This window comes from Balaenoptera musculus, chromosome 16 (genome assembly GCF_009873245.2).
Source record: "Balaenoptera musculus isolate JJ_BM4_2016_0621 chromosome 16, mBalMus1.pri.v3, whole genome shotgun sequence".
In the NCBI taxonomy this organism is placed as follows: Eukaryota; Metazoa; Chordata; class Mammalia; order Artiodactyla; family Balaenopteridae; genus Balaenoptera; species Balaenoptera musculus.
This window is the reverse complement of record NC_045800.1, coordinates 48,508,110-48,533,047: the sequence shown is the minus strand read 5'-3', so window position 1 is coordinate 48,533,047 and position 24,938 is coordinate 48,508,110. Positions and strand designations below refer to the sequence as shown.

General features: G+C 46.5%; 1 protein-coding gene across 1 annotated transcript in view; it reads left to right on the top strand.

Annotated features, from left to right (window-relative positions):
* Positions 1-24,938, top strand: part of WDFY4 (WDFY family member 4) — a 253,283-nt gene that overhangs the window by 48,480 nt on the left and 179,865 nt on the right. Inside the window, exons 14-22 of the mRNA XM_036829672.1 lie at positions 11,694-11,908; positions 13,104-13,198; positions 14,138-14,363; positions 14,778-14,854; positions 15,894-16,115; positions 16,790-16,968; positions 21,666-21,897; positions 22,953-23,098; positions 24,154-24,265. Of these exons, the coding sequence (XP_036685567.1) occupies positions 11,694-11,908; positions 13,104-13,198; positions 14,138-14,363; positions 14,778-14,854; positions 15,894-16,115; positions 16,790-16,968; positions 21,666-21,897; positions 22,953-23,098; positions 24,154-24,265 (1,504 nt within the window). The remainder of the gene's footprint in view (positions 1-11,693; positions 11,909-13,103; positions 13,199-14,137; positions 14,364-14,777; positions 14,855-15,893; positions 16,116-16,789; positions 16,969-21,665; positions 21,898-22,952; positions 23,099-24,153; positions 24,266-24,938) is intronic.

The window sequence follows — 24,938 nt, the reverse complement described above, 5'->3', positions numbered from 1 at the left end:
AAAGTGTGTAGAGCAAGGAGTCAAGAGACCTGTGGGGAGATAGAATCAAGGCCCTGAGATGAACGGGGTGCAGGAAGCGGGAAGAGGGGGGAGTCAAGGTGGCTCTTAGCTCCTGTCCTGGCAGCACTGACGGCCCCACTGCAGCGAGGCGCGCTTGTACCGGCGAAAGCAACAGAACGAGGCAGATTCTCAGGAAGTGCTCTCAATTTAGAGAGTATGTTCTCTAGAGGTTCTGAGAAAGAAACTCGAAGTTGAGGAAGCCCTGGAAAATACGCTCTTGAATTAGCAGCAGACGAAAGGAAATTACTTGAATTGAGCAGCTACCATGTACCAGGCACGGTGCCACACCTTTTCACTGATTATTTACCCTCATAGATGTTTGGTGGGGAGTATCGTTGTTTCCATTTTAGCCAGTGGGGAAACCGAGTCTCAGACAGTATACATGCCTTTTAAGGATTCTGAGTTGGTGGACCTGGTATTAAATGTGGCCCTACCTGGTGGCAGTTCTTACGGTCTTTCCCCTGCACAGCAGTGGCTTCTGTAGGAGAATGGGGGCTCACGGGGGTGCGGGTCCAGCTTTGTTTTGTCCTGGAATTAAAAAGGAGGTGATATGTTTTAAGAAGAAATGGCGACTACACTTGACCCTTAAACAACCTGGGGTTTAAGGGTGCTGACCCTCACACAGTGTACTACTATCTCTGCCTCAGAAACAAAGGAGTTGATAAATGACTCACCCAAGGACAGGAAAGTGAAAAAGTTTGGATAGAATCAGGACTCAAATGCTAGTTTTGATTCCACATATTGTGATCTCTAATTGAACATAAACTTTTCCCTACACTGAGTTAAACTTAAAGATCTGTAAAATGAAAATACAGGTCTTATATTATTTTAAAAAATCCATGCATAAGTGGACCTGTGCAGTTTAAACCTGTGTTGTTCAAGGGTCAACTATAGGGGTGTTATTAATCATTGAAAATGACAATGGCTTAGTAAAAATATTGCACATCCTCCGAAATCGGTGAGAAGTGGAGTGGAGGAACAAAAGCCTTGATGTGTAGGGAAGGGACTGTTTTTACTTAGGAAATTCTGTAGCAGTAGGTACAGGAGTTAAAAAAGGACTAACTCAATTCCATGTCTACATGTCTCTTTCTAACTGGATTCCTTTATCTGGTTCCTGATCCTCTGCTGGAAAGTGATGATAAAGTGATTATCAAACCAATGAGTAAGGATGCATCTAATAGTGAAATGGAATGCACTTTATATCTTTCAACATTTATGGAACAGCAGTAGCCTGGGCTAAAATGGATTTGATTGCTCCTTTAGTTATCTATCGCTATATTACAAAGTGCTGCCAAGTTAGCAATAATGGTCTTGTTCTTTCTCGTGGTTCTGTGGGTCAGGAGTTTAGACAGGCACCGCAGGGACAGCTTCTGTCTGCTCCACATGGTATCAGCTGGGCACCAAGATGGGTTCTCCACTCACAGAGCTGGCACCTCACAAGCTGGCTCAAATGGTGAGAGGCTCCTAGGCTGGCCCAATGGGGTCAGATGTCTGGGGCCTTGGTAGGGCCTGGCTTCTCCTCCATGTAGCCCTCACCGTCTGGCTTCTACCTGTATACCTCCACCTGCATTCTCTGGCAGGCCACGTAGCAGCTCAGGGCTCCCAAAAGCACAAGAACAGAAGGTGCCGAGCCTCCTGGAGGCTTTTGCCTGGAACAAGCCAGCATTACTTCCATGGCATTCTGTTGGTCAAAGTGAGTCACAGGTTCAGCTTAGACTCAACGAGAAGGGACCTATGTCTCCTTTACTGATGTGAGGGGTGGCTTGCGTGTACAGGAGAGGGGGAATTATTGGGGGCCATCTTTAAGGACCAGCCACCACACTTGCCTTAGGCATCTAACTGACGGATAAAATTATTTGACCCCTAAATCAAATGTCTTCGAGTCTTTTGGTTATCTAAAGCCTGGGACCTTACTTTCTTTACCTTAGTATTCAGGACAGGTTCTGCCTGGAGCATATTGGAAACTAATACACATTGAGTGTTACTTCTATTCCAGGAACATTAATCAGTGTTCATAACAGCTCATTAAAATGAGAATCTCCCCATTCTGCAGGTGCTTGAAGCTCAGGAAAGTTGTGTAACTTCCTAAAATCATGGAGGTGTTGAGGGGAGATCTAAAACTCACTCCCAGGCTCAAGGTCAAGACATGTTTGATGAATAGATCTCTCATCTCTGCAGCTCTTGCAGAATGCAAGGTCATGCATCTTGGCGTTGCACACTTTTCCAGGGGCTATCACCTTATTGTGAGGAAGCCTGGCTTCCTTAGCTGTATTTCATACCCTGCAATGCACTTGCAGTGAGAACAGCCAAGCCAGTGGTTTGGGTGGTCTTAGCAGTCAAACGGTTGCTGATAAACACATTGTGCAAAACTCCACCATGAGGATGACTGACGAAGTGATGCAGAGCAGACAGTGGCCTGTCCTTCCGCTTCCTAGTGCATGAAGACTCTGTGGATGAGCCCCAGTTTCAGATAAATGCCATGAGTTGTCACATCAGTGTGTGGGGAGGAACTTTCCCTCATCCTGTGATGGTAATTGGACAAATTAAGTATGCAAATGAGGCTTCCACTTGGTAGGATACTTTTTCTCTATTCAGGTCACAATAAGTAATTGAGGAAAAGTCTAACTCTCACGCACTGTCTCTCAAATATGCAAATGAAATGTAGTGGAACATTTTCTCAAAAATTTTCTGCAGATGCCAAATCAGCAGCTATTAAAAGTTGGGTAATTATAGTAATTAACTTCTGAAAGGTGGGGGGGCGGTGGGAAACCTCATAACAACAAACAGAATAGTAAATCAAATGAGAAATGAGACACACACAAGAAAATGCTGAAATGAGACTGACTGAAGGACTGCAGGTTTTGGGGCAGAGGAAGCAGCTGGAAGTTGCAGTAGATGGCAGTGTTACTAAGAAGATGGACTGTGAGGTCCCCCTTATCTCCCTTCAGGTGGGCCTGGTGATTGCCAGCATCCCTATGCTCTTACCCACTTTACATCCCTCGGATGCTCCTCCTACCTTACGGATGAGAAATTGGTAGCTTTCCAAGGTACAGATATCATTTTAGAAGCAGCAACTTAACTACTTACATGGGTTGTCTGGTTTATTTCTAATTGTGGCCACATTAAATTTGTTCTGTTCATGACCAAGAGGGGGTTTTTCCCTCTGCAAAACGCTAGCAGTGCGAGCTGCTCTTGGAAACAAATAATCCAGCTGATTTTTTTTCCTCTTGTATCATTGCCAGTATTAAAATTGGACTATAGGAATTTTATTGTGAATGTTGCTGTACTAAGCACAAGGCAAAAGTGGAGTCCAGCTCAGTTCTGTTGGAGCTGAGTTGGCCCCTGGAAGAAGTAACTAATTGAGAAGAAAGGCCTTTTCTCTTTCTTTCTGGCATGCTCAGCAGCCATGAGGGGCTTGCTGTAGGGACGTGGCTCTGGGCTAGAACTCTGACCAGTAGTGGAGGGCTCTCTCCTCCCAGCACCACTGCACTTCCGTTCATGTCTTAGCAGAGGGTTATTTGCTCTGTGCATGACAATAGGAACTCAGAGGGTGGGAAGTCAGATCCAGTTTCACAGAGGTGGAACTCAGCCTGTTTTGGGGCCACCAATGTGATGTATTTACTTTTAGGAATAATTACGCAGCACCTACTAGGTGCCCCTGGGGATTCAGAGACCAATGTCACAGTAACACATGGTCTGAGTTTGAGGGTGGGTACTCAGACGAGTGGAGAAGATAGTTAGATATTCTAACTGTAACACAGGTTTGCCCACAGGGCCTTGGGGCAGAGGGGAAAGAAAGCCACAGAGAGATGGGGACACTGGAGCTAGACTTTAAGGAAGAGATCTGTCTATGCCAGATCAGGTAGAGGAGGGCAGGACAAGACACTCAGACAACAGAGAGAGGCACACGTGAAGGTGCCCATGTGGGGACTTCAAATAGTTCAGTTGGGCTAGGATAGACCATGCGGGTAGAAAGGCAGTAAATGGGGCAGGAGAAGTAGGTTGAAGCCACATCATGAGGGGCCTTGGGTACCATACACAGGCAGTTGGATTTTATTGGATTACCATCCGTTGTCATTGTTGTCATCGTCATCACTGCTGTGTTTAATGAGCACCCACCATATGACGCTCTGAAGATGACGGGTTTTGGTCAAATCTCTCTGCCATTTAACAGTCACAGAACCATGGCAAATTATCTAACCTCCACGACCCGTAATTTTCTTTGCTGTAGTATGGGGAGAATAATACCATCTTCCTCATGGCATTATTGTGAGGATCAACTGAAGCAATGCAGGAGCACTTAACATGGCAAGCAGAACATACAAGGCACCATGGGAAACACTTGCTGACTGGTGTAGCTACTGCTAATAGTTGCCAAAACTTTACAAGCATTTTATCATTTGATCTTCATAATAACCCTGCAAGGTAGACGTCAGTATTCCCACTTTACAGATGAGGACTTGAAACTTGTAGCACTTAAGTGACAGAGTTAACATCATAGCTAGGTGGTGGATGTGCCTGATGGGAGGCTGCAGGACCTCCTGCCACTGCACCAAGTTGCCTTCCCTGTAGGGAGGTGGTAGCCGTGGGTGGGAGGCAGTTGGAAAGCAAGGACATGATCAGACCTGGGCATTAGAGAGACTGTGGTCTATCGTCAGTGTACACCTCCCCTCACTGTTCGGTGTGTTCCAGATTCTACTGCAATGGAAGCCTCCCACACAGTATGATGGGACAGAAAGAAGATCAGGCTCAGGCTGCATCTGTCAATTGATTTGCACCTCGATTTGGAAAGGGTGCCATTTTCTGGAATTAGCCTGTATTTCAAACACGTTGAACTAATCATGTGGGTTTCAAATAGCTAAAGTATCGACAGCATTAATAGCCCTGGATAGCATTGTGTAAGGGCAAGCTATCTGAAAAGAGCCATTTCCTTCAACAAGGAAATTGGCAAAGTAGGAGTCTTGCTTTATTAAATTACAACACATTAGAAATTTCAAATATGTTGAATTTCTATGTTTCTTCTGCTCTTTCATTCTGACCCCATTCTTCCCCAAATATTTCTGTTGTCCCTGAGTGGAAAAGTCTCAGATCCTGGTCAAAATCCAAGTGACTTCTTAGGGTAGCCTCTTAAATAGAGCAAATAGACATAATCTTGCATGGAGATGAAGAGCATCAAAAGGAAGCTACAGTGGACATAGAATGATGGAGTGGAAGTTAAAGTTGATAGGGTGAGCTCTGGTCCGATTATCTGGCAACCTTTCTTCCAGTCCTTTACCATCATTATTTCTATGACTTACACGGGCCACTTCCTTTCTCTGCACCTCAATTTCAGCTACTCAGATTAGGCCTAGATCACAGGGGTTGCAGACACATTGTCTTGGGGCCAGAGTCGTAAAGTAAATGTATAGGTGTAAACAATAAGGAATGGTGAGACCTGTGGTCATAGGGAAGTGTACTTGCCCTGCCTAGAGGTACTCACATCTAGCTAGGGGGAAACAGGACAAAAGCAAACCAAACTACCCCCACCAAATAAAACACATCTGTAGACCATCAGTTTATGCCCCTTATGAGATACTGAGTTCCCTTCCTTATAATGAGTGCATGACTCAGTGTTAAAATCATGGGCTTTGAAGTAAGACCTGGGTTGGGGTGCCAGTTCTACCACTCACTGGCTATGTCACCTTAGGAAACTGATGTAACCTCTTCAGTCTCAGTATTCTCATAGTAATATTTTCCCACTGAGAAGAGTAGTGGGAAGTATAGTTCGAGAGTACTTAGGACTACCTGGCGTGCAGTATGTGCTCTCATACCCCCTACCTTTCTCTTCTGGCTTTGGTACTCGGTGTTCCTAGGACTCTGAGTCACAGTATATAAAATTTTAGAAATACAAAATGGAAGGTAATACATTTTAGGTATATTTCCAGCTGGCATTATACAATTGATAAATTAATTGATAAATACAAATGATAATTAATCAGGAACCTTACTGATACAAGGTAAGAAAAGAAGACTGCAACTAAAAGGGATTAATATTCTGAAAACACTTGCATCCTTTAAGGAAAAGTACTTTCACAGATGCTGTTTCTGTTGACTCCCACCAAAAACATACCAGTGAGGTAGGTATTTTCATTATTCTCATTTTAAAGCTAAGGAAACTGAGGCCCAGAGAAAGTAAATAACTAGCCCAAGTTTCCCATTAGTTAGTGTCAAATCAACATGAGTACCTACTTCTGGGTAGATATTTGTGTGCCCTGTGCCCAGAAGATGAAGGAAGGGTAAATGTCTAGTTGGAAGCTCAGAAGCAACACACCGGGGCTGGAGTCACAGAATGCTTGGAAATGGATCTCTTATCTCTACAAGAGACTGTGGGCTCTGCAGTCTTGTTTGAGGAATCTTCTCCAGACAATCGTGTGTGGAGATCTGCTAACAACAGCAACAACAACACATCTGTTTAAAAAGTGTATCTTAAAAGAGTTGTGTCAGCAATTTACTTTGGCCAAAGCAATAGAGATACTCAGGGTAAGTTAATCCCTCCTTCTCTGAGCTAACCAAGGATGCCCAGGCCACAGCGGGGAAGGGTTCTGGCTGGAAGCTGATGTTGCGTCTCACGGAGCCCACTGCTCACCTGACCTAGCTGTCGTGGAGTGAGGGGGTGTGTGTCCAAGGTGACGGAAACTCTTCACAGATGTTTCAGGTTCCAGGCTGTGCAGGCATCCTCCTGGATGGATGTTTACAGGCTGGTTTCCCTAGTAATGTCCTCATGCTCCATCTCAGGCCTGACCACAGGCTCAGGAAAGATCATCTCCCCTACTGACCTGGCACTGTTTTCATTATTCTTCAACACTCAGTTGGCACATCACCTTTTCTGACCACCTTCTCTGGTCCGGTGCACCTGCTATTTCCTAGAACACCTTGTGCCCTTGTGCTTGCACTTACTGGGCAGCTATTGTGTTTGAGGCACAGGGATATGTGCTAGGGAAACAAGGATGAGGAGCCATTGTCTCTGGCAGCAGTTCACAGTTCTTGGTAAATAGATAGCTTGTCATAGTGTGGTGTTTATAATGATTCAAGTGTGGACACAGTGCTAGTTAGGAAGATCAGAAAAGTTTTCTTAGATGAGAGAATGTGTAAATTGTCTCTTTAATAAGTAGGACCTCAGCAAAGGGATGGGATTAGAAAGGACCTTCTCAACTTTGGGCATCAGTCAAAAAGGTTATGGCGTATTCAGCAAAGGGTGAGGATGTTACTGGGGTAGAGTACACGGTGGACCAACGCGGGGGTTGGGAAGTAAAGCTGGAAAGAGACAAATATTTTATTAATATAAGATCCTAGACTTCTGTAACCAGGATGTACTGACCATCATATGTATGTAATTCGTAAAAGAAGCAGAAGATTTAAAGCAGGCACCCACATGCATCTTGGTCTTCATTGCAAATCTATACAAGTACATCCAGGAAGCCATGCCCTTAGACATGGATTCTACTGATTCAATGGGATTTGGACCCTCTTACACCTAAACCAAGATCACAGACTCCCATGCCTATAAGGCCATGTGGGCACTGCAAACGAGTGTATTAGGCTGGTGGGGGCTGTGCACAATGGAAACTTTATGCCCATATAAAGAGAGAGCTAATTCTAAGTAAGCAAAGATAAAAACCACAGCGACTTGTCAAATAAAGCACATCTGTGGGCTCTATTTACCTGTGACATCCCAGAAGAGCAGAGGTCACTTAAAATGTATCATCTCTCTTCCAAAATCATCAAATAAAGAACATTTCAACCAAATTGGAATAAGTGACTAGTCCAAATTTGAGTAGCTCAGTGGAAGTGTCTGGGGGAAGCAGATGCTGGTCATCTGATGGTTTTTAGTTAGGACTACATGATTAATGTCCAGAAGACACACTCTGGACTGATGTACTCATAGCCCACGCCTCCTTGGAGGGACCCACCCCACCAGGACCCAGCCCTCATTGGGCTCTGGGACCACCATATTAATCTAGACCAGGAGAGAAAGTGGGGGGTGGGAGAGAGATAAAGAAGATTAAACATCCACAGCTGGACAAGGACAGACTTGAAGACTCAACTGCTAAGTGGAGAAGGCAGAAAACTCCTACAGGCAGCCCCGCACGTCTGTCTGTGATAATTTGCCTTGCAGGTCCAGCCTGCTGATGACCCTGAGCGCTTACCACTGAGTCCTAATTGAACCACTATCCCCTTCCTGCATTGGAAGTAATGTGCGTTAGGAAAATCAATCCATTTGTAGGGGGAGAAACCAGACTGGTTTCCTGCTACTGCTCATATTTTCACTAAAACCCCATTTTACTGGAACCAACATTGAAAAAAACAGCACATTTTATTCAAAACAAGGCAATATTGGTATTGACAGAGCTGCAGCGATAATGAGGACGATCAATTTTCCCTCCTCCATTATGGGGTATTGAGCAATTTTGGAGTAAACTTGTGGCATCATTAGATAAGATCAGCATTTCTATTTCTCCCTTTTGAAAATTTTTTCTTTTTTGCTTTCTTTTTTGCATATTTAGATTTTAAGTATCCCTACTCTGGTGAGGAAAAAAAAAAAGCAAAAACAACAACAAAAAGGAAAGCCAAAAGTCCCCAAAGCAATAAGTGAAGTGCTGGTAATAAAAATTGGAGATTGTAGACATTTCTTTTTAATTCGTATTAATAATACATTGTGTTGTTATTTTTGCATCTTATTATTTCATGCAGACTGTCTCCCCAACTCTCACCCCAAATTAAAAGACTGCAGTTACCAAATATTCCAAGTTCTGGGAGAGGGAGAGTTCTGGGCAAGAGGGTAGAAGCAGCTTTTCTGTTTTGAGAAGAGTGGAGAAGGAGGGCAGAGGTGCGGGCTCTTTGGATGTAGGAAGGGACACTTAGAGCATTGGAAGAAAGATTTGGGGAAGGGAGTCAAGAGGTTGGGGAGATTTCTACATGGAAGAGCGTCTTAAAGTAAAAGACATGGAATTGTTTAGTGCAAATTACGTCTGGCATTTCTTTCTTCTGTTTCTGGTCCCTGTTGGGTTATACATGTCCCTCTAGCATCTCAGGCTGGCTGTGCAGATACCACAGTGACAGGGAAGGGGATTGTCTTCATCCATTCGGGCCGCTATAACAAAATACCATAGACCAGGTGGCTTACAAACAACAGAAATTGATTTCTCACAGTTCTGGAGGCTGGCAAGTCCAAGATCAAGGTGCTGGCAGATTCGGTGTTTGGTGAGGACCCACTTCCACACTCATGGCACTCTTCTCGCTGTGTCCTCACATGGTGCAAGAGAGGAGGGAGCTCTCTGGGGTCTCTTTCCTAAGGCCACTAATCCCATTCATGATGGCTCTACCCTCAAGACCGAAGCATCTCTCAAAGGCCCCACCTCCAAATACCACCACACTGGGGGTTAGGTTTCAACGTATGAATTTGGTGGAGGGGAACACAAACAGTCCATTGCAGGGACCATCTTCTTTGAGTGATGAGATCTCTGCTTGACATCAGTGATGTTGACAGAGTGACAAAATCCTAGCTGGGAGCAGTCCCCCTGAAAACCATTCTAATGCAGTTTATATTTTAAACTAAAATTGAATCGTCTAAAATTTTAAGTCGAAAATATTACCGAAGATATTGTAATGATGGGAATTTCACTGAATGCCATCAGTTTGAGGCAGGAGCTATAGGTGTCATGCTTTTGGAAGGCGTGGGAGGATGGGAGGGTGAGCTGTGTGACCCCTTCCTTTTTAAAAAAATCTAAAAACTGATGATAAACACTGTAAATATGTTTCACCACACATTGTAATCCTTGAAACACATATGCTACAAAACTGAGTTCACAGCCTGAAGAAGAACGCCAACTTACAAATTTCTATCCCTTAGTGATACAGACATACTCTTGACCATCTCTGGGCAGGGTGGCCTCGAATAACTACATGCACAGAGAGGTAGGTGATGGTAGAGCGAGGTGATTCTGAGTGTTGGGTCCGGAGTCCCAGAGTAAGTGCCTTTATGGTGACTCCTGGCTTTACGTTGGTAGACTAAGCTAGACATAATCTACATCACCATAGATCCCTTTTCTTGAAACCAGAGACTAGGGCAAATGTGTGCAATATGAAAAGCAGGCTAGGGTCTCCGCTTGGGTTCCCCAAAGTGGAGCCCGAGACAGGGCTACAGGTGCATGGGATTTGTGGAGGGAGGGACTCAGAAGAAGGGAGGTGAGGGAAGCAGAGTGGTGCAGGGGAAGGAGCTGAGTGAGGACATGCTATCAGCTGAAGTCTAGCTTCAGCCTGAGCCTACAGGGCGGGGCCGTCAGCATGAATTGCACCACAGAGGCTGAAGGGCATTGGTTCATTGGCTGTAGTCTGGGGGCGATGTATATGTGTGTGTATTTATGTGTGCACACTTTTATGTATGTGTGTACGTGCATGTATGTGTACATGTACACACATGTATGCATGCATGAACATATATATGGGGGTTACATAGCAGGGCAGCTACCACTTAGGGGAGGTTGACCTCCACAGGAGGGGCAGCTGCGATGGGTACACTAACCTGGAGAAGGAGGTCTGGGTGGAGCCCACATAGCCTCCACTGCAGGAAAACTCCATTAAGATCTAACTGGTATCCTGGTCATTTCAGAGAGTCTTATACAAAGTAAAAGAAAATGTGGACAGTCTTAAAAGTTTTTATGAAGAAAATTCCACCCCCCCATTTATATATCCATGGAGGCTGGGAATTCCAGGGGTTTACCCTTTTATGAAGAAAGGAAGATTGTGAAAACAATGTATTGTATTTGGCTCAGTACTGACTGAGCTGATTCTATGCACTCTATCCTATGGGCTTCAAGGACATAAAGATAGTGAAGTGAGTTGAAATCTAGTAGGAGGAAGATAAGAGGCCAGCTGTCTGTGTGTCCGAATGTGCTTAGCACAGAGAGATGCACAAAGGATGAGGGGTGAAGGGAAGGCTTCCCCACTGGAGCCGTGACTTCAGGGGCTTGTATGAGCTGGTGTGGTTTGGCACGTGAAGACGCAGGGGGCTGCAGCTGCCACAGCCAATAACCTGGGTGGGGCACCTCCTGCAGGCTGGCACTCCCAGGAGGATTCCACCTTCTAGGCTGGGGACGCAAACTCAAACACAGGACTGTTGAGTGAGCGATGCCAGTGGGTAGGGGGTGAGTTGTGGGACCCGCTAGAGGGCATCGCCGCTGCCCAGCTCCCACTGCTTCTCGACAGACACAGGATGGCAAAGCAGCGTGGCCAGATCTTTCCCCCTTTTGAGAGAGGCCACAAGTCTGGACTTTTACGTGGAATCTCCAGGCTTTTAAATGTTAGCAATTTAGAAACGGTTTAAACAGTGTGTGGGTCAAGCACCACATGTCTCAGGCTGATGCAGCCTCTTGCTTGCCTGTTTGCAGTCTGTTTTAAGCTGTCTACCTGTTTGGCAGCTCCTGTGAGGAGGCCCCGTCTGAGAGGCCCAGGACAGATGGGGTGTGGTAAGAACAGGCTGTGAGGGCTAGTCTCCTCGCCCCACCACCAACTCAAGGCCTAGTGGGGAGCTTACCAAAGTGGCCCACGAAACATGCCGACCTCCAGGGCTCACTGCTTGCTTTGGTTACTCTTAGCTTTCCAAGGAGATCCAGTGCTCCGTGGCCAGTCACATCCAGTCCCTGGTGAAGTCGGAGAAGAACCGTCAGGTCATGTGTGAGGCGGGGATGCTCAGGACCCTCATGACCTACTGCCACCAGGCTCTGACCGCCGGCAGCAGCCCCTTGCACTCGGGGCTCAGCAGGATTTTTGAAAAGCTTGCTTCCCAAGCCATTGAACCAGACGTGTTAAGGTACCGTGTGCTGCACGTTAAATGCTGCCAAGCCCCTGGCAGCCATGCGAGTGCACAGTGGGCAGTAAGAGTGCCCCCTCCCCCTTGCCAGCGACGGACACTGCAAGTCCAGGGAGGAGCCTTGGGTCTGCAACAGTGTGCGGCCCGCAGAGCGGATGTAGCCCCTCCCATGGAGCTGGTGTTCTCGGGGAGAGGGATAATAAGCAAAGGGTCCTGCAGACAATACAGAATAGCGCTGGATGGGATGCTCGGTTCAGAGTGGGAGCTCTGAGGAGCTGGGAGGACCAAAGTCGGGAGGTTGGGTGTAAAGAGGGGGACTTCAAGGGAGTGGCAGTGGCTGAGGCCTGTGGCCTGTGCAGTTCACCAGACCAGGTGAAGATGCCCTGCTGAGAGGGGTGGAGGCTGTAGGGGCCTGACTGCCACGAGGCTGGACCACAGGGAGCTTAGCTGGTGTGACGGGCCGCGACTGGGCTCCCTAACAGGGACGGGGACAGAGGCAGCACCACTGTGTCCTGTGGGGCCTTCCCACTGCAGCCCCTCCATGAAGCCACATGTTTCCTGGAGAGCCACAGCAGGGAGAGAAGATGCACAAGGAGGAGCAGACACAGAAGACAGAAAAGCAGAGGAAAGAAAGGCTCTAGGAGGGAGGTCAAGGGTCTCTTAAGTACTTGTGGCCGGGCCACCCTGCCCTAGACAGTGTAGGTGTAGGGAGGGTGGTGCCCGGGGCCACAGGCCAGCTGGACCCCTGCTGGCACACAGGACCAAGTGCAGGGGGACGGAAGGCAGCCCCTCCAGCCAGCAGGCATGGGACCCAGGGGCCAGGCCAGCCTCTTTCCACCTCTAGCTGTGGGGCTGTCAGACAAGGCCACCGTGCTTAGTTCAGCCGATTAGTCAATTCCATTAGAAACTTAAAAACAAAGTATGACAAAGTTATTTTCCAACAAAACCCTTCTCCTCTCAAGGTCCCACTGGTTAAGTCAGAAGCACTTAAATTCACCAGCTCTCTGGTCTGAGTGCCCGGTCAGGGATGCCCTGTTTCTGTATGGCCTGAGGAAAGGTTTCCAGGCAGAGGGAGGAAGGCATGGCGGGGGAGCCAGCGAGCTCTGGGAGCTAGGACAGTGCTCAGATGAAGCTGGAGGACATTTCTGCCTGCACAATGTCTTCATTTGGTTCTCTTGTTTGTTATGATATTCAGACAGTTTCTAGGTTTTGGAATTGCTCCACCTCCATCGGCTGCAGCGAAAATCCTCAGTTCATCTCACGTACATGGAGGGGACTCTGGATGCCCAGGTGAGGACAGAGGAAGGAATAGGGGCAGGATAATGGGATTTAAAAGACAATGTGCATTTCTTGTAAGGGATCCTTTACGACACATGGGAAGCAGACAGATTTAAAAATGATTTTGCCTGCTGCTCAATGGAGCAAATGAGGAAAAAGCAGAAGGCTCAGATCAGTGGTCCCCAGATAAAGACCAGATATGGAAGGAGCGAGACCCCTACCCCCATACAGGATGGTGATGATGAGTGTGTACTTGACCCCTTTGGGCCTGGAGCTCGGAAACCTTCATGTCACGGCGCACGCAGGAGTGCCCAGCGCTGGCCCTGGGCAGGGGAACAGTGTCAGCTTTCTGCACAGCTCACAGCTCGGGGGAGTTAGGAGGTCAGGAGGACCAAGCATTGGCCTGGTACCTGGAAAGATGCTGGTCTAGGGAACCAGCTTGGAGAAAAGAGAGGCATGGACACGCTGAATATAAGATTGCATAGGACATTGAGGCAAGGAGGCCCAATTGAAAAGCAAGGACGGAGAGTCAGGCTTGAGCCGGCAGCCAGAGGTGGGAGACAGAGCTTTCGAGGAGACAGGCTGTTGTGAAAGAGAGTGTGGAGGCCAGAGAACCAAGACAAAGCCGCAGTGAGTGACGGCCAATGGGGCAAGCCAGTGACAGCAACAGAAAACCTGTATTGGAAAGGGGTGGGGGCCACGATAGAATTAAAGTGAGAAGTTTCTAGGAGGAGCAGGTTGTCACAACAGTTCCGTGTTATCAGAATCAGCAGAGAGCCCAGGTGGGAGGGCCAGCGGAGGGCCCAGGAGGACACCCTCAGGGTTAGGAACGGCATGGTACTCTGCAGAGCCCTCCTTCGGGGCTGTGGCAGAAATATGGGGGTTGTTGTCAGAAGAGGGGCAGAAATGGTTTGAGCAAAGACACAGCTCTTCTTCTGCTTGCTGCCCTAGGGTCACAGGCAGTGGCACCAGTGCCTGCTGAGGGTCCCCTGGACACCAGCCCTTGCTCAGCAGTCACACAGGCCCTCAGGCCCTCAGGGCCATCCCAGGGCTCAACCACCGCCCTTCAGACAGCACTGAGCCTCATCTCCATGACCTCCCCACGCAACCTGCAGCCTCAGAGGGCAGCCCTGGCTCCATCCTTCGTGGAATTTGACATGTCTGTGGAAGGTTATGGGTATGACAGGCTTTCATATACTTGAAATACACTTTATTAATTTCCCAGTGCCTTGGGTGAATTATAATATTGATTACAAAAGTGTAGTTCCCATTGTCTCTCACACTCAGCTGTGGAAAATGTCTGGGTCATGGACACCCTATCTTCTCAGTGGCTTCTTAGAGGCAGTGTCCCCAGCTGTCTTGGGCCAGGACCCTCTCATTCCCCTGGTGTGTCTGCATTCTGGACTGCCCTCCCCTCTAGCCTCCAGAGCAGATTCCTTTCTTAGGGTCATGGTGCCAGCATCAGGTGCTTTCTGTCCTTGGGGCCTCATGGTCTAGGAGGGAGTGAGACCCCTGCAGAAGGACAGAGGGGGAAACCTCACGCCAGAGGTTGGCTTGCGGTTCAATGATCTGAGACACTTTCCTGTTCCAGCTGTTTGTTTATTCCAACCCTGTCTACGGTGATGGGAACCAGCACTGAATACTCGGTCTCTGGAGGGATTGGGACAGGTAGGTGCTTCCCTGGGGGTTTAGCTTGCTGAGGTCCCCTCCCCGACCTGGGAGTAAGTCCTTGGGGAGCCTTGATTTCCGATTTCCACTTGGCATTTCCAGAAAGCGTGAGTCTTCCTCTTGGTCCCGCTTGTCCCGTTGGTCATGCCTGCCTTGGGGCAGGGATGTCCTGTTCACTGTGCATCCCATGGCTCTGCACAGAGCGGAGGCTGTGTTAGCACTGATGGGCTCGGTGGGTGAGTTGGTGGCTGAGCCTGGCTTTGATGCATTTTGTCAGTGATTGACAGAGGCTGAAATGGACACCTCACCCCACCTTACGGCTCTCTCTAGAGAGGAATATGAGTTCTCTGTTGATAGCCATCCAGTCTTTGGCTCATGTGGGGATCGACTGGGCCTTGGCCTGCTTTGTACAGTGCTGCACTCAGCTGAAAACCAGGCACCCCTTGTTAGGAGAGCCAGGGCCTGGGTTTCTATCGGAGGGTAGGTGCTGAGGAGCCATTACATTTACGGCCCATCGGTGCAGGGTTCCAAGCCTGATTCTGCCCATTCAGTGAGGGCAGTGGGCCCTGCCTGTTCCACTAGCCCTGTTACGAGGCGGGAGGGCGTGGGTTTCCCTAGAGTGGAATACTCCCCAGGCAAGGCTTAGCCAGGCTAGGCCGGGGTCCTCTGCCCCACGTAGCACATGGCCTGGCTTTAGACCAGCTGACACGTGGGCGACATGATGATGGATCTCAGGGGTGTGCCACCTCTCCACTCCCTTGGCAGGGCAGCATGGAATAATAGGTGGGCCAGCATTGGAGAGAGGCTTCGAGGATCTAGGCTCAAGTCCTGGAGGGAATATGACTTATTGCTGCAAGTATGAATAAGGAGACAAGAGCATCCTCCTGCGTGGGGTCATTGTAAAATAGGTGTGTGTCAGGAGGGGCACAGTGCTGGCGCACAGTAGGGCCACCCCTGAGCTGAGTCAGAGCCACAGTGAGTCTAGACAGGCTTCCGCAGCAGGACAAAGCCTAAGGGCGTGCTTGTGTTCTGACCCCAGGCGCTGCCAGGTCCTTCCCTCCGCCAGGCGGCCTGACCTTTTCCTGCTGGTTCCTAGTCAGCAGGCACAGCTCAGTCACGGAGGGCCACCCGCTGCGCTTCCTGACCGTGGTACGCCACCTGGCCAGGACCGAGCAGCCCTTCGTCTGCTTCTCCGTCAGCCTCTGCCCGGAAGACCTCTCCTTGGTTGTGTCTACAGAAGAGAAAGAGCTTCAGCCCCTGGGTAAGGGTTCACCCACCCCTGGGAGAAGTGGGGCTGAGTCCGCAGCTCTTGGCCCAAGAGCCAGGGGGACCCGCCCTCCCTCAGTTGTACAGGTGGCTGGTCCTGGCTCTGCCTCAAGGAGCTCAGCCCGGCTCTCCAAGCTCACCTGCCTGCGATGGCCTGAACTGGCCTGAGATGGCCAAGGCCAGGGTATTACGGCCACGCCTGTTCTTGTGTGCCCCATTTCATAGTGAGACACTGACACTGGAAGGCCCAGGGTTTGGCTTGGCATCCTTTACACACAGCACAGCCGCCTAGGCTCCTTCCCTCGCAGGTATTCGCCACCCTGTGTGCATCACTGTGGAGGCAGCAGTCTAGTGAGGGGTAGACCCTGCAGCCTGACTCCTGGGCTTGAACTCTGGCTATGCAACCTTAGGCAAGTTACCTAACCTCTTTGTGCCTCAGGATGGTAACATGGAAATCACGATAGTGCCTGGCACAAAACAACCTTAGGCAAGTTACCTAACCTCTTTGTGCCTGGCACAAAGCAAGAGCTCCAGCAATGACAGCTGCTGTTGTCAGTATTCTATGGTGGGGGGACTCGGCACTGGCTCCATGGGCACAAGGCCCCCCTTCTGCCGGGTTGCTGCTGTCTGACACTGCAGGCCAGGTCTGGTGTTTGTGTTCTCTTCCAGATGTCATGGAACCCGAGGATGACCCTGAGCCTTCTGCGGGACGCCAGCTTCGGGTCAGGTGTGGCCAGCTGCTGGCCTGTGGTCAGTGGCACCACCTGGCTGTGGTTGTCACCAAGGAAATGAAAAGGAATTGTACTGTTTCCACCTATCTGGATGGACAGGTCATCGGCTCAGCCAAGGTGAGATGGTTTTCCCCAGCTGTACTTGCCCCATGGCCATGCCTCCCGGCCACACCACCCTAGAGTGGCCTCAGTTCAGTTCTTTGCTTTCTTTCGGCAACAGCGTTGGTATCTAATGAAACCCCCTTGCTGTCCAGAACACCTGGCTGAGCTCAGGCATAAAAAGAACATCTTTAGATGATGGTCACACAACCAGGGCAGAAACTAAAACATGGAAATAAGAATAGTCATGACAGTTATGATTTTAAGAATAGTCATAAGAGAATATAAATCTCCAGAGTGAACAAAACAAGGCTTCTCACATTTTAAGGTGTGAATTCCCCAGGGAGGTCTGAGCAGGACCCAAGGTTCTACTTTTCTAAGAGGCTCTTTGGTGAATCTAATGCAGCCAGTCTGCATGCTACACTTAGCAGCAAGACACAAGGACTTGCAAAGACACCAACATGTCTTGCCAGATTTAGAGCAGGAATGATGAGGAAAGGATGGTCCCCTGCTTAGAGAAGGTAATAGAATGTGAACATACAGCTGGAGGAAGCATCTCGTCACTGTCATTTAGAGACACCTGAGGTCCTAGGGCGTAAGGGAGAGGAAGCTGGGAGATGAAGACCTGGCAGGCGTGCTCCAGCGACCACTGTCAGAGGTCCCCGAAGAAGCCAGAGACAGAAGGACCCAGAAGACCACAGAGGGCAGGTGCAGCCAGGTTTTCACCCAGGTTCCAGAGACAGCATCTCAACCTAGGCTACGTTCTTGAATCATTTGGGAAGTCTTTTAAAGGTTATCTTGCATAGGCCACACCCCAGATTAAATATAGCAGAATGTCTGTGAGTGGGGTAATTTGGTGATGTTTTCAAAGTTTCCCAAGTGATTCTAATATTAAGCCAGAATGGAGAACTTGAGATCAATAGGGTTTTCCCATTTCAATAGTTTGACATTTGGGGCCCGATCATTCTTTGCTGTGGGGTCCTATTCTGTGTATATTAGGACATTTAGCAGCATCTGTGCCCCCACCAAAGATGCTATAGCATCTCCTGCCCAGCTGTGACCACCAAAAATGTCTCTAGACATTTCCAAATGTCTTGGTGGGGGAGGGCAAAATCGCCCAGGTTGAGAATCATTAGGTTAGAACAACCTAAATTCTGTGGAACACTTGAAGATGAATTTGATGCTATCTTCTGGTAAATGTCTTATCAAAAAAAGCAGTGGTAACCAGAAAGATTCACCAGGAGCATGACAAAGGTCCTTCAAAACATAAAGTTAACTTTTTTCTTAAATCATTAACAATTCCTTCCCTCCCTTCCTTCCCTCATTAAATATTTATTGAACACCTACTAGGTGTTAGGAATTGTCCATGCCTACCAGCCAGATACCTCCAGGAGCATGCATATAGTACAAAACAAGAGTTACATTTATTAAGCTTGCTGTAGCAAGAGACTCCTTACCCTATTGGGTAATAAGGACTTAGGAGGAGCTAATAGGATTTGGGCTCATTTTAGGTGATTTTTTTGGGAGGGTTCGAAGAAGTGGAGGTCAGTCTGTTCTGACTTGGGTGCTGTCAGAAAGGCAATTTGGTGTCTGTGTATGTTCAGAACATTTTTCAGGAGGTAGGAGGAATGGGGCAGGGCTTGAGCTGTCAGTGGAGAAGGAGCAGTGGTCACTCACGTTAGCCAGGATAGAAAGTGTGATCACATTAGTGGTTTCCCAGTGTCTTTGTTTATAATCTGTTTAGGCATAATTACAGAGTGGACTAGTTTTGGTCCTCTTTCACAGAATATGTTGGCATTCTGTCTTGTTTCATAGAATAGGTTGTGTTCTGTGAAATAGATCATGTACCTTGAGGCTAAGAGGCTTGTCCCATTGATATTTGGAATTTGCTTGCACCTAGCACAGGACTGGCATACAGAAAGCATGCAATAAACACTTGATGAATCGCACTGAATTTGTAGCCACAAGGAGTAACATGGACTGGCTGATGGTATTGTTTAGTGAATTGGTACATGGATGAACATCCAACCCTGTGGGACCAGCTAAACCAGATTCAGTCAGCAGGGAGGTTGGAAGTGGTATGATGCTATGGGAATATGCCAAAATATGCCATGGAGAATGGCCAAGGGCCAAGTCTGACAGAGTTGACTTTCCAAGATGATTTCAACAAGTCCGGTCAGAATCAGCAAGTGAAATTTAATTGGGATAAACGTAAAGGTCTGTGTTTAGACGCAGGTGACAGTTGGGCAAGAACAAAATGGGCTTTGGTTGGGGATAACCTAGTGAAAGAGCTGTTCTCAAATGTTAGAGCCTTTGCTTTTATTTCCAGGGGAAGTCAAGTTCAACTGTGAAAGGTGGGGAGTGTGTTAACAGCTTGAATTGAGCAAAATGATTTGGGAGCAGTCTGAAACATCTTATGTCTATAAATCAATCTGAATAGTGCAGTGAGTATACACTGTAGGAATCTGAGAAGAAGGGGGCAAGGTGGATTGGAGGGGTGGGGCACCTTTGTCAGGTGGGAGAAAAAGTCTCTGCCTACAAGGATGGGAAAGGGCAGAGAGAGCACGGTAGACCTCACTCTAGGTAGGCTTGACAGCTTGGAAAAACTTGGTTTGTTTTTATTTGAAAATCTTATTTAATTGGTAGGGATAAAAAGAATATTTCTGACATTATATAACCTCTCATTTAAAAAATATGTATTTATATACATATTCATGTATAATTTTGTAGTCGTTATAAAAATAATATAAACACATTTTGAAATAACTGAAAAATAAAGAAGATTACCTACATTCCTTCTACCTTACCATCATTTATAATTTCTTTCAGTTTTTATTCCTTTAATAAGATAGTTGTGACTTTATTGTATAAAACATTTTATATACTACTTAGTTAACACTATCATTTTAAAAAGTTTTATCTACATGGGCTTTGAAACTATTATTTTTGAATTTCTGATAATCTGTTAACTATTTATTTTATTGAAATTTTTGAGAAAATTGTAGGCTAACATTTAGTGGTAAGAGAGAAATCTTGTGTACCTTTCATCCAGTTTACTCCAATGGTAATTAATATCTTGCAAAACTATAGAATATCACAGCCAAGATATTGACATTGATACAGTCTGCTAATTTATTCAGATTTCCCCAGTTTTACTTGTACTCGTGTGTGTGTATTTAGTTCCATATAATTTATCACATTTGTATGTTCTTTATCACATTTGTATGTTCTTGCATCCACTGCTCCCACCAAGATACAGAACATTTCCATCACCACAAGGGTCCCTTTTGTTGTATTTTTATAACTACCACCACCACCCACCCACACCCCCTCCCAATCCCTGTCCCTAAACTTGGCAACCAGTAAGCTAAAATGTTGTCATTTAAAAGATGTTGTTACATCTATGGAATCATACAGTATGTGATATTTAGGATTAGATTTTTATTCAGCATAATTCTCTGGAAATTTATCTTAGTTGTTGTATATGTCAGTAGTCCATCCCTTTTTTATTGCTGAATAGTATTCCATACTACTCAGATATGGATACATAACCATTCACCCACTGAAGGACATCTGAGGTGTTCCCAGTTTTGGGATGTTACAAATAAAGCTGCTATGTACATTTATGTACAGGTTTTTGTGTGAGCTTAAGTCTTCATTTCTCTGGGTTAAATGCCTAAGAGTCTAATTGCTGGGTCCTATGGTAAGTGCATGTTTAGTTTTGTAAGAAACTGCCAAAATATTTTTCCATAGTGACTGTGCCATTTTACATTCCCACCAGCAATGGATGAGTGGTCCCGTTTCTCTGCATTTGGTGATGTCACTCTTTTTTAATTAGCCATTCTGATAGGTGTGTAGTGATGATATCTCTTGTTTTTATTTTACATTTCCTTAATGGCTAATGAGATTGAACATCCTCTCATGTGCTTATTTGCAACTTGTATATCCTCTTTAGTGATGTCTTATGCACGTGTTTCACTCATTTTCTAATTGGATTGTTTGTTTTTTACTGTTGAATTTTAAGAGTTTATCTAAATATTTTAGATACCCGTCCTTTGTTAGATATGTAATTTGTAAATAATTTCTCCTAATCTATAGCTTGCTTTTCATCCTCTTTCATATGGGATTTTGCAGAGCAAAAAAGTATTTAATTTTCTTGTGAGCAGTTACAGTTTCTGCATGTTCTTTGTTAGTGTATAGAATGCAATCGATCTTTGTGTGTTGATCATGTATCCTGTGACCTTGCTGAACTCAGGTATTAGTTCTAGGAAGTATCTTTTTTTTTGGTAGATTCTTTGGAATTTTCTACATGGACATGCCATCTGCAAATAGAGACAGTTTTATTTCTTCCTCTCCAGTCTGTAATTATTTTTAGTATGTAAAACTTAATTAAGGTACCAGTATTGGACATTTAAGTTCTTTGTGAAATGACTGGGAAAAAAAAGATGAACCTTTTAGTGGCACTTTATATTTCTTATCAAATTTGTTTCCAAAGGCACAGTGTCAGTTTTTTTACTCCCACCAGCATTTTATAAACTGTTTTGTGCACTGTTTCTCAGCTTTGAGAGTTATCTTTGTAATGTTTTTAGGTAAAATAAGTTTTCACTTTGAAAGAAGAAGAAGGTACATCATTTTATATTTTATGTGTTTGCTTGATTAATTCTGAGGTTAAACACCTCCCATCTACATCCCCCCCCACCTTTTTATGTTAACAGATGTTGTACATTCAGGCTTTACCAGGACCATTCCTTTCAATGGATCCATCTTCATTTGTGGATATTTATGGATATATTGCTACCCCTCGAGTTTGGAAACAAAAGTCATTATTAATATGGCGTCTGGGCCCTGCGTACCTCTTCGAAGAAGCCATCTCAATGGAAACTCTGGAAGTTATTAACAAACTTGGCCCAAGATACTGTGGTAACTTCCAAGCTGTGCATGCCCAAGGTATGGGGTGTTTTGATTTATAATGATGTTGCTGATACTAGTTTTTAAATGGACATTCAGTTATTTATAGCTTATTTATAAAGAATAAACTCAGCACAGGCCAGTCATTAGGGAAAACCTCTGTAATTGGATCATTACATATTTACAATCCAATAGAAAATGTCAGAAAAGGAAATGACAATCTCCTTTAGATTTCAGTTCCAACACACATAATGGAGGAAAGTGGGTGGGTAATACCATCAGCAAAGAAAGGGGGAAGTGAATGAGATAAATAAGTTACATTCCTTTTAATGAAGAAGCTTTTTAACTAAAGTATACTGTTGTCTTCAATTATTAAACAGGCAGACAAAACATCCACATTTTCATTATTGATTGTTGGCTGTTCAAGCAGGGAGCATAGCTCTCTGTGCTCTGTCAAGTCAAGGGGGTCAGCTTGCATCTGGGAAGAATGATAAATGAATCTGTGTATGGAAGCCTTCGTGCGTGGTGAAGGGCGATTGAGTGCTGTGGAGTGTTTCTGTCTCCAGCCTCCATGTCTTCTTTGATCTTCATTTCCTCTGGCAAAGGGCACTGGCCAGAAAAATGTGAGGAGGTCAGGTCCAGAGCCAAAGCTTCATCAACTCTCTATTCACACCATGCTTCTCAAGTACCACGTGTGGCTCTCCTTGACTCAGCGACCTGGGCACTCATGCCAAAGGATGTGTTTACCATGTACATGCAGCTCATTGAAAACCTTAGGGCTTTCGGCCCAGCATTTTGGGAGCGAGGTTACATTCTCGATAGGTGTCTCAAGCTTTAGTAATTTCATACCTGGAATGCCTCTATTTTTATAGTAGGGTTAATATTGTGAGATTTCTCTACAGTTTTCTATGTGTCAGAAATCACAGGTAGGGGCAAAACATGTAATATATCACACACAATGTAACAACATATAGCAGCTACAAACATTCCTCAGTGATTACTTCGCCATGTAGCAGTAGATACTTATTCTTCTGAGGATTAATTTCCTACTCAGTAAAGTGAGAATAGACATAACTGGAGATGTGTTATTTTAGGAGAGGACCCTTGTATGGAAGTGATGCCCCTGGTTGCAGAGGAAAGGGTTTCCTTTGGCCTTCATATAGCCAGCTCCTCCATCACCAGCGTTGCAGACATCAGAAACGCATACAATGAGGTGGACAGCCGCCTGATTGCCAAAGAGGTATGCCTTCTAACTTCACTTGCTGCTCCGTTTTGGAATCATGATCTCATGGCTTCCTTCAGCTTTCAGTGATTAAGTCAATACTAATTCACGTTTGTGCATGTGTAGACAGTTACACACAGGCGTGCTTCCCACTTCATTTGTTAAAATATTCCATGACGCCTGCCCATTCGCACCCCTCAAGACTAAACCTCTTATTTCTGAGAAGAAAGCAGGTGCTCTTCATTTTCCTTGGTAGAGCAAGAACAAATGGAATATTTAAAAAATATTTAAAAAATATGTGACACTGGGGACACTACTGAGCTTCCCTTTTCTGGGTGCTACTAACCCCCCAACATTGCAAAATATTCTTTGAATCACTGTGTTTATGCAAACAACAAATTTGCAAAACAGCAAGCAGACATGTTTATAGATGAAGATGCCATTAGACTTCCTATTTCCTAATTCCTGCATAAAGAGCTCTTTTGCTTACTGCTGATGAATTTGGGCTGATTTGTTTACGTTCTCTCCACCCTCACAGACAAAAGGCCCCTTCCCTTTACTGAGACGGCAGGATCAGGGGTTAAGTCCTGTTGAGCACCAAAGCTGTGCCTTACCAGCACAGAACCTTCTGCTGGAGGTGACCAGGGTCCCTGTTTTCCTGGCCGTCTGAGACCGGTGATGCCAGGGCTTGCAGAGCTGGATGACCCTAGATTGGGAAGGAGGCAGCTCTGGCCTTCACAGCACCATTCCACGTCCAGTGTCCTCAGGTCCTTCCTGCTCTCATCAGCTCCTCACTGTGAGCATTTGTTTACACTAGTGAGCATGCGGGACACTGGTGGCACAGTTGTATAACTGAAGTTGCTCCCTTATGATTAAGCCAGAGCCTGGGAGGCAGGACAGGGGAACCTGAATTTTGGCTTCAGTCCCGCTGACGTTGGTTCAGTTATTATTCATTCACTGACTTACACTTGCGGAGTGCCAGGCCTGGGGGTGCCTGCCCTCCAGGACCTCATGAACAAGACCTCCTCCTTCCCAGGAAGGTTTCTTGGATTAATTGTTACCAATTTCTCTAGATGAACATTTCATCCCGCAACAATGCCATGCCGGTGTTCTTGTTAAGAAATTGTGCTAGTCACCTCTCGGGTTCTCTTCGAACCATTGGAGCCGTGGCCGTGGGCCAATTAGGTATGAGCCTTTACTGCTATTTGGGAAGAAGGGTTGTGGCTGTCATCGCTTGTGCAGCCTGGAATTCTGGAGCAGCAGGCAGGACTGAGAGGGCTGAGGAGCTGGAACAGTGAGGGCAAGAGTTGGGAGTTAATCTCACCAGAGAGTTAGCCTCCCTGCAGAGGTCAGTGCACTTTGCTGCATCTGACAACTGGTCGCGAACTCGCCACTAACCAGGCTGGCGTCTGTGCACAATGGAGTGAGTACAGTGGGGCCTCTGAGCAGAGGCAATGGTTGTGGTTGTTTGGGTGAAAACAACAGCCAGCGACTGTTGGTTGCCTTGCAGTCAGGCAAGAGCAAAGCCACGAGCTGATGCAAGGGTCCAACGCTGCAGATCTAGAGGGCAGACAAGAGCCAGAAGTTGTCAGAGCAGCCAGCAAACAGGGTCAGAGGGCAGCTGGTTCATCCGGCACTCTGGACTGAGACAGAGGGTGGAGGTCTGAAATCCCCTGGGCTGTTTCAGCCTTCTGTGACCCAGAAAGGACTCATCACAGGATTTCTCATTGACCTAAAACTTTCAAAGCCCCTGCTTTTCCTCCCAGCCAGTCCTGTGCACAGGCGCCCCCCGCTGTGAGTGGATGATGTTCCTGACAGCTCTTGCATGGTGCCGGGGGAACTTCCACTGCAGTGAAGC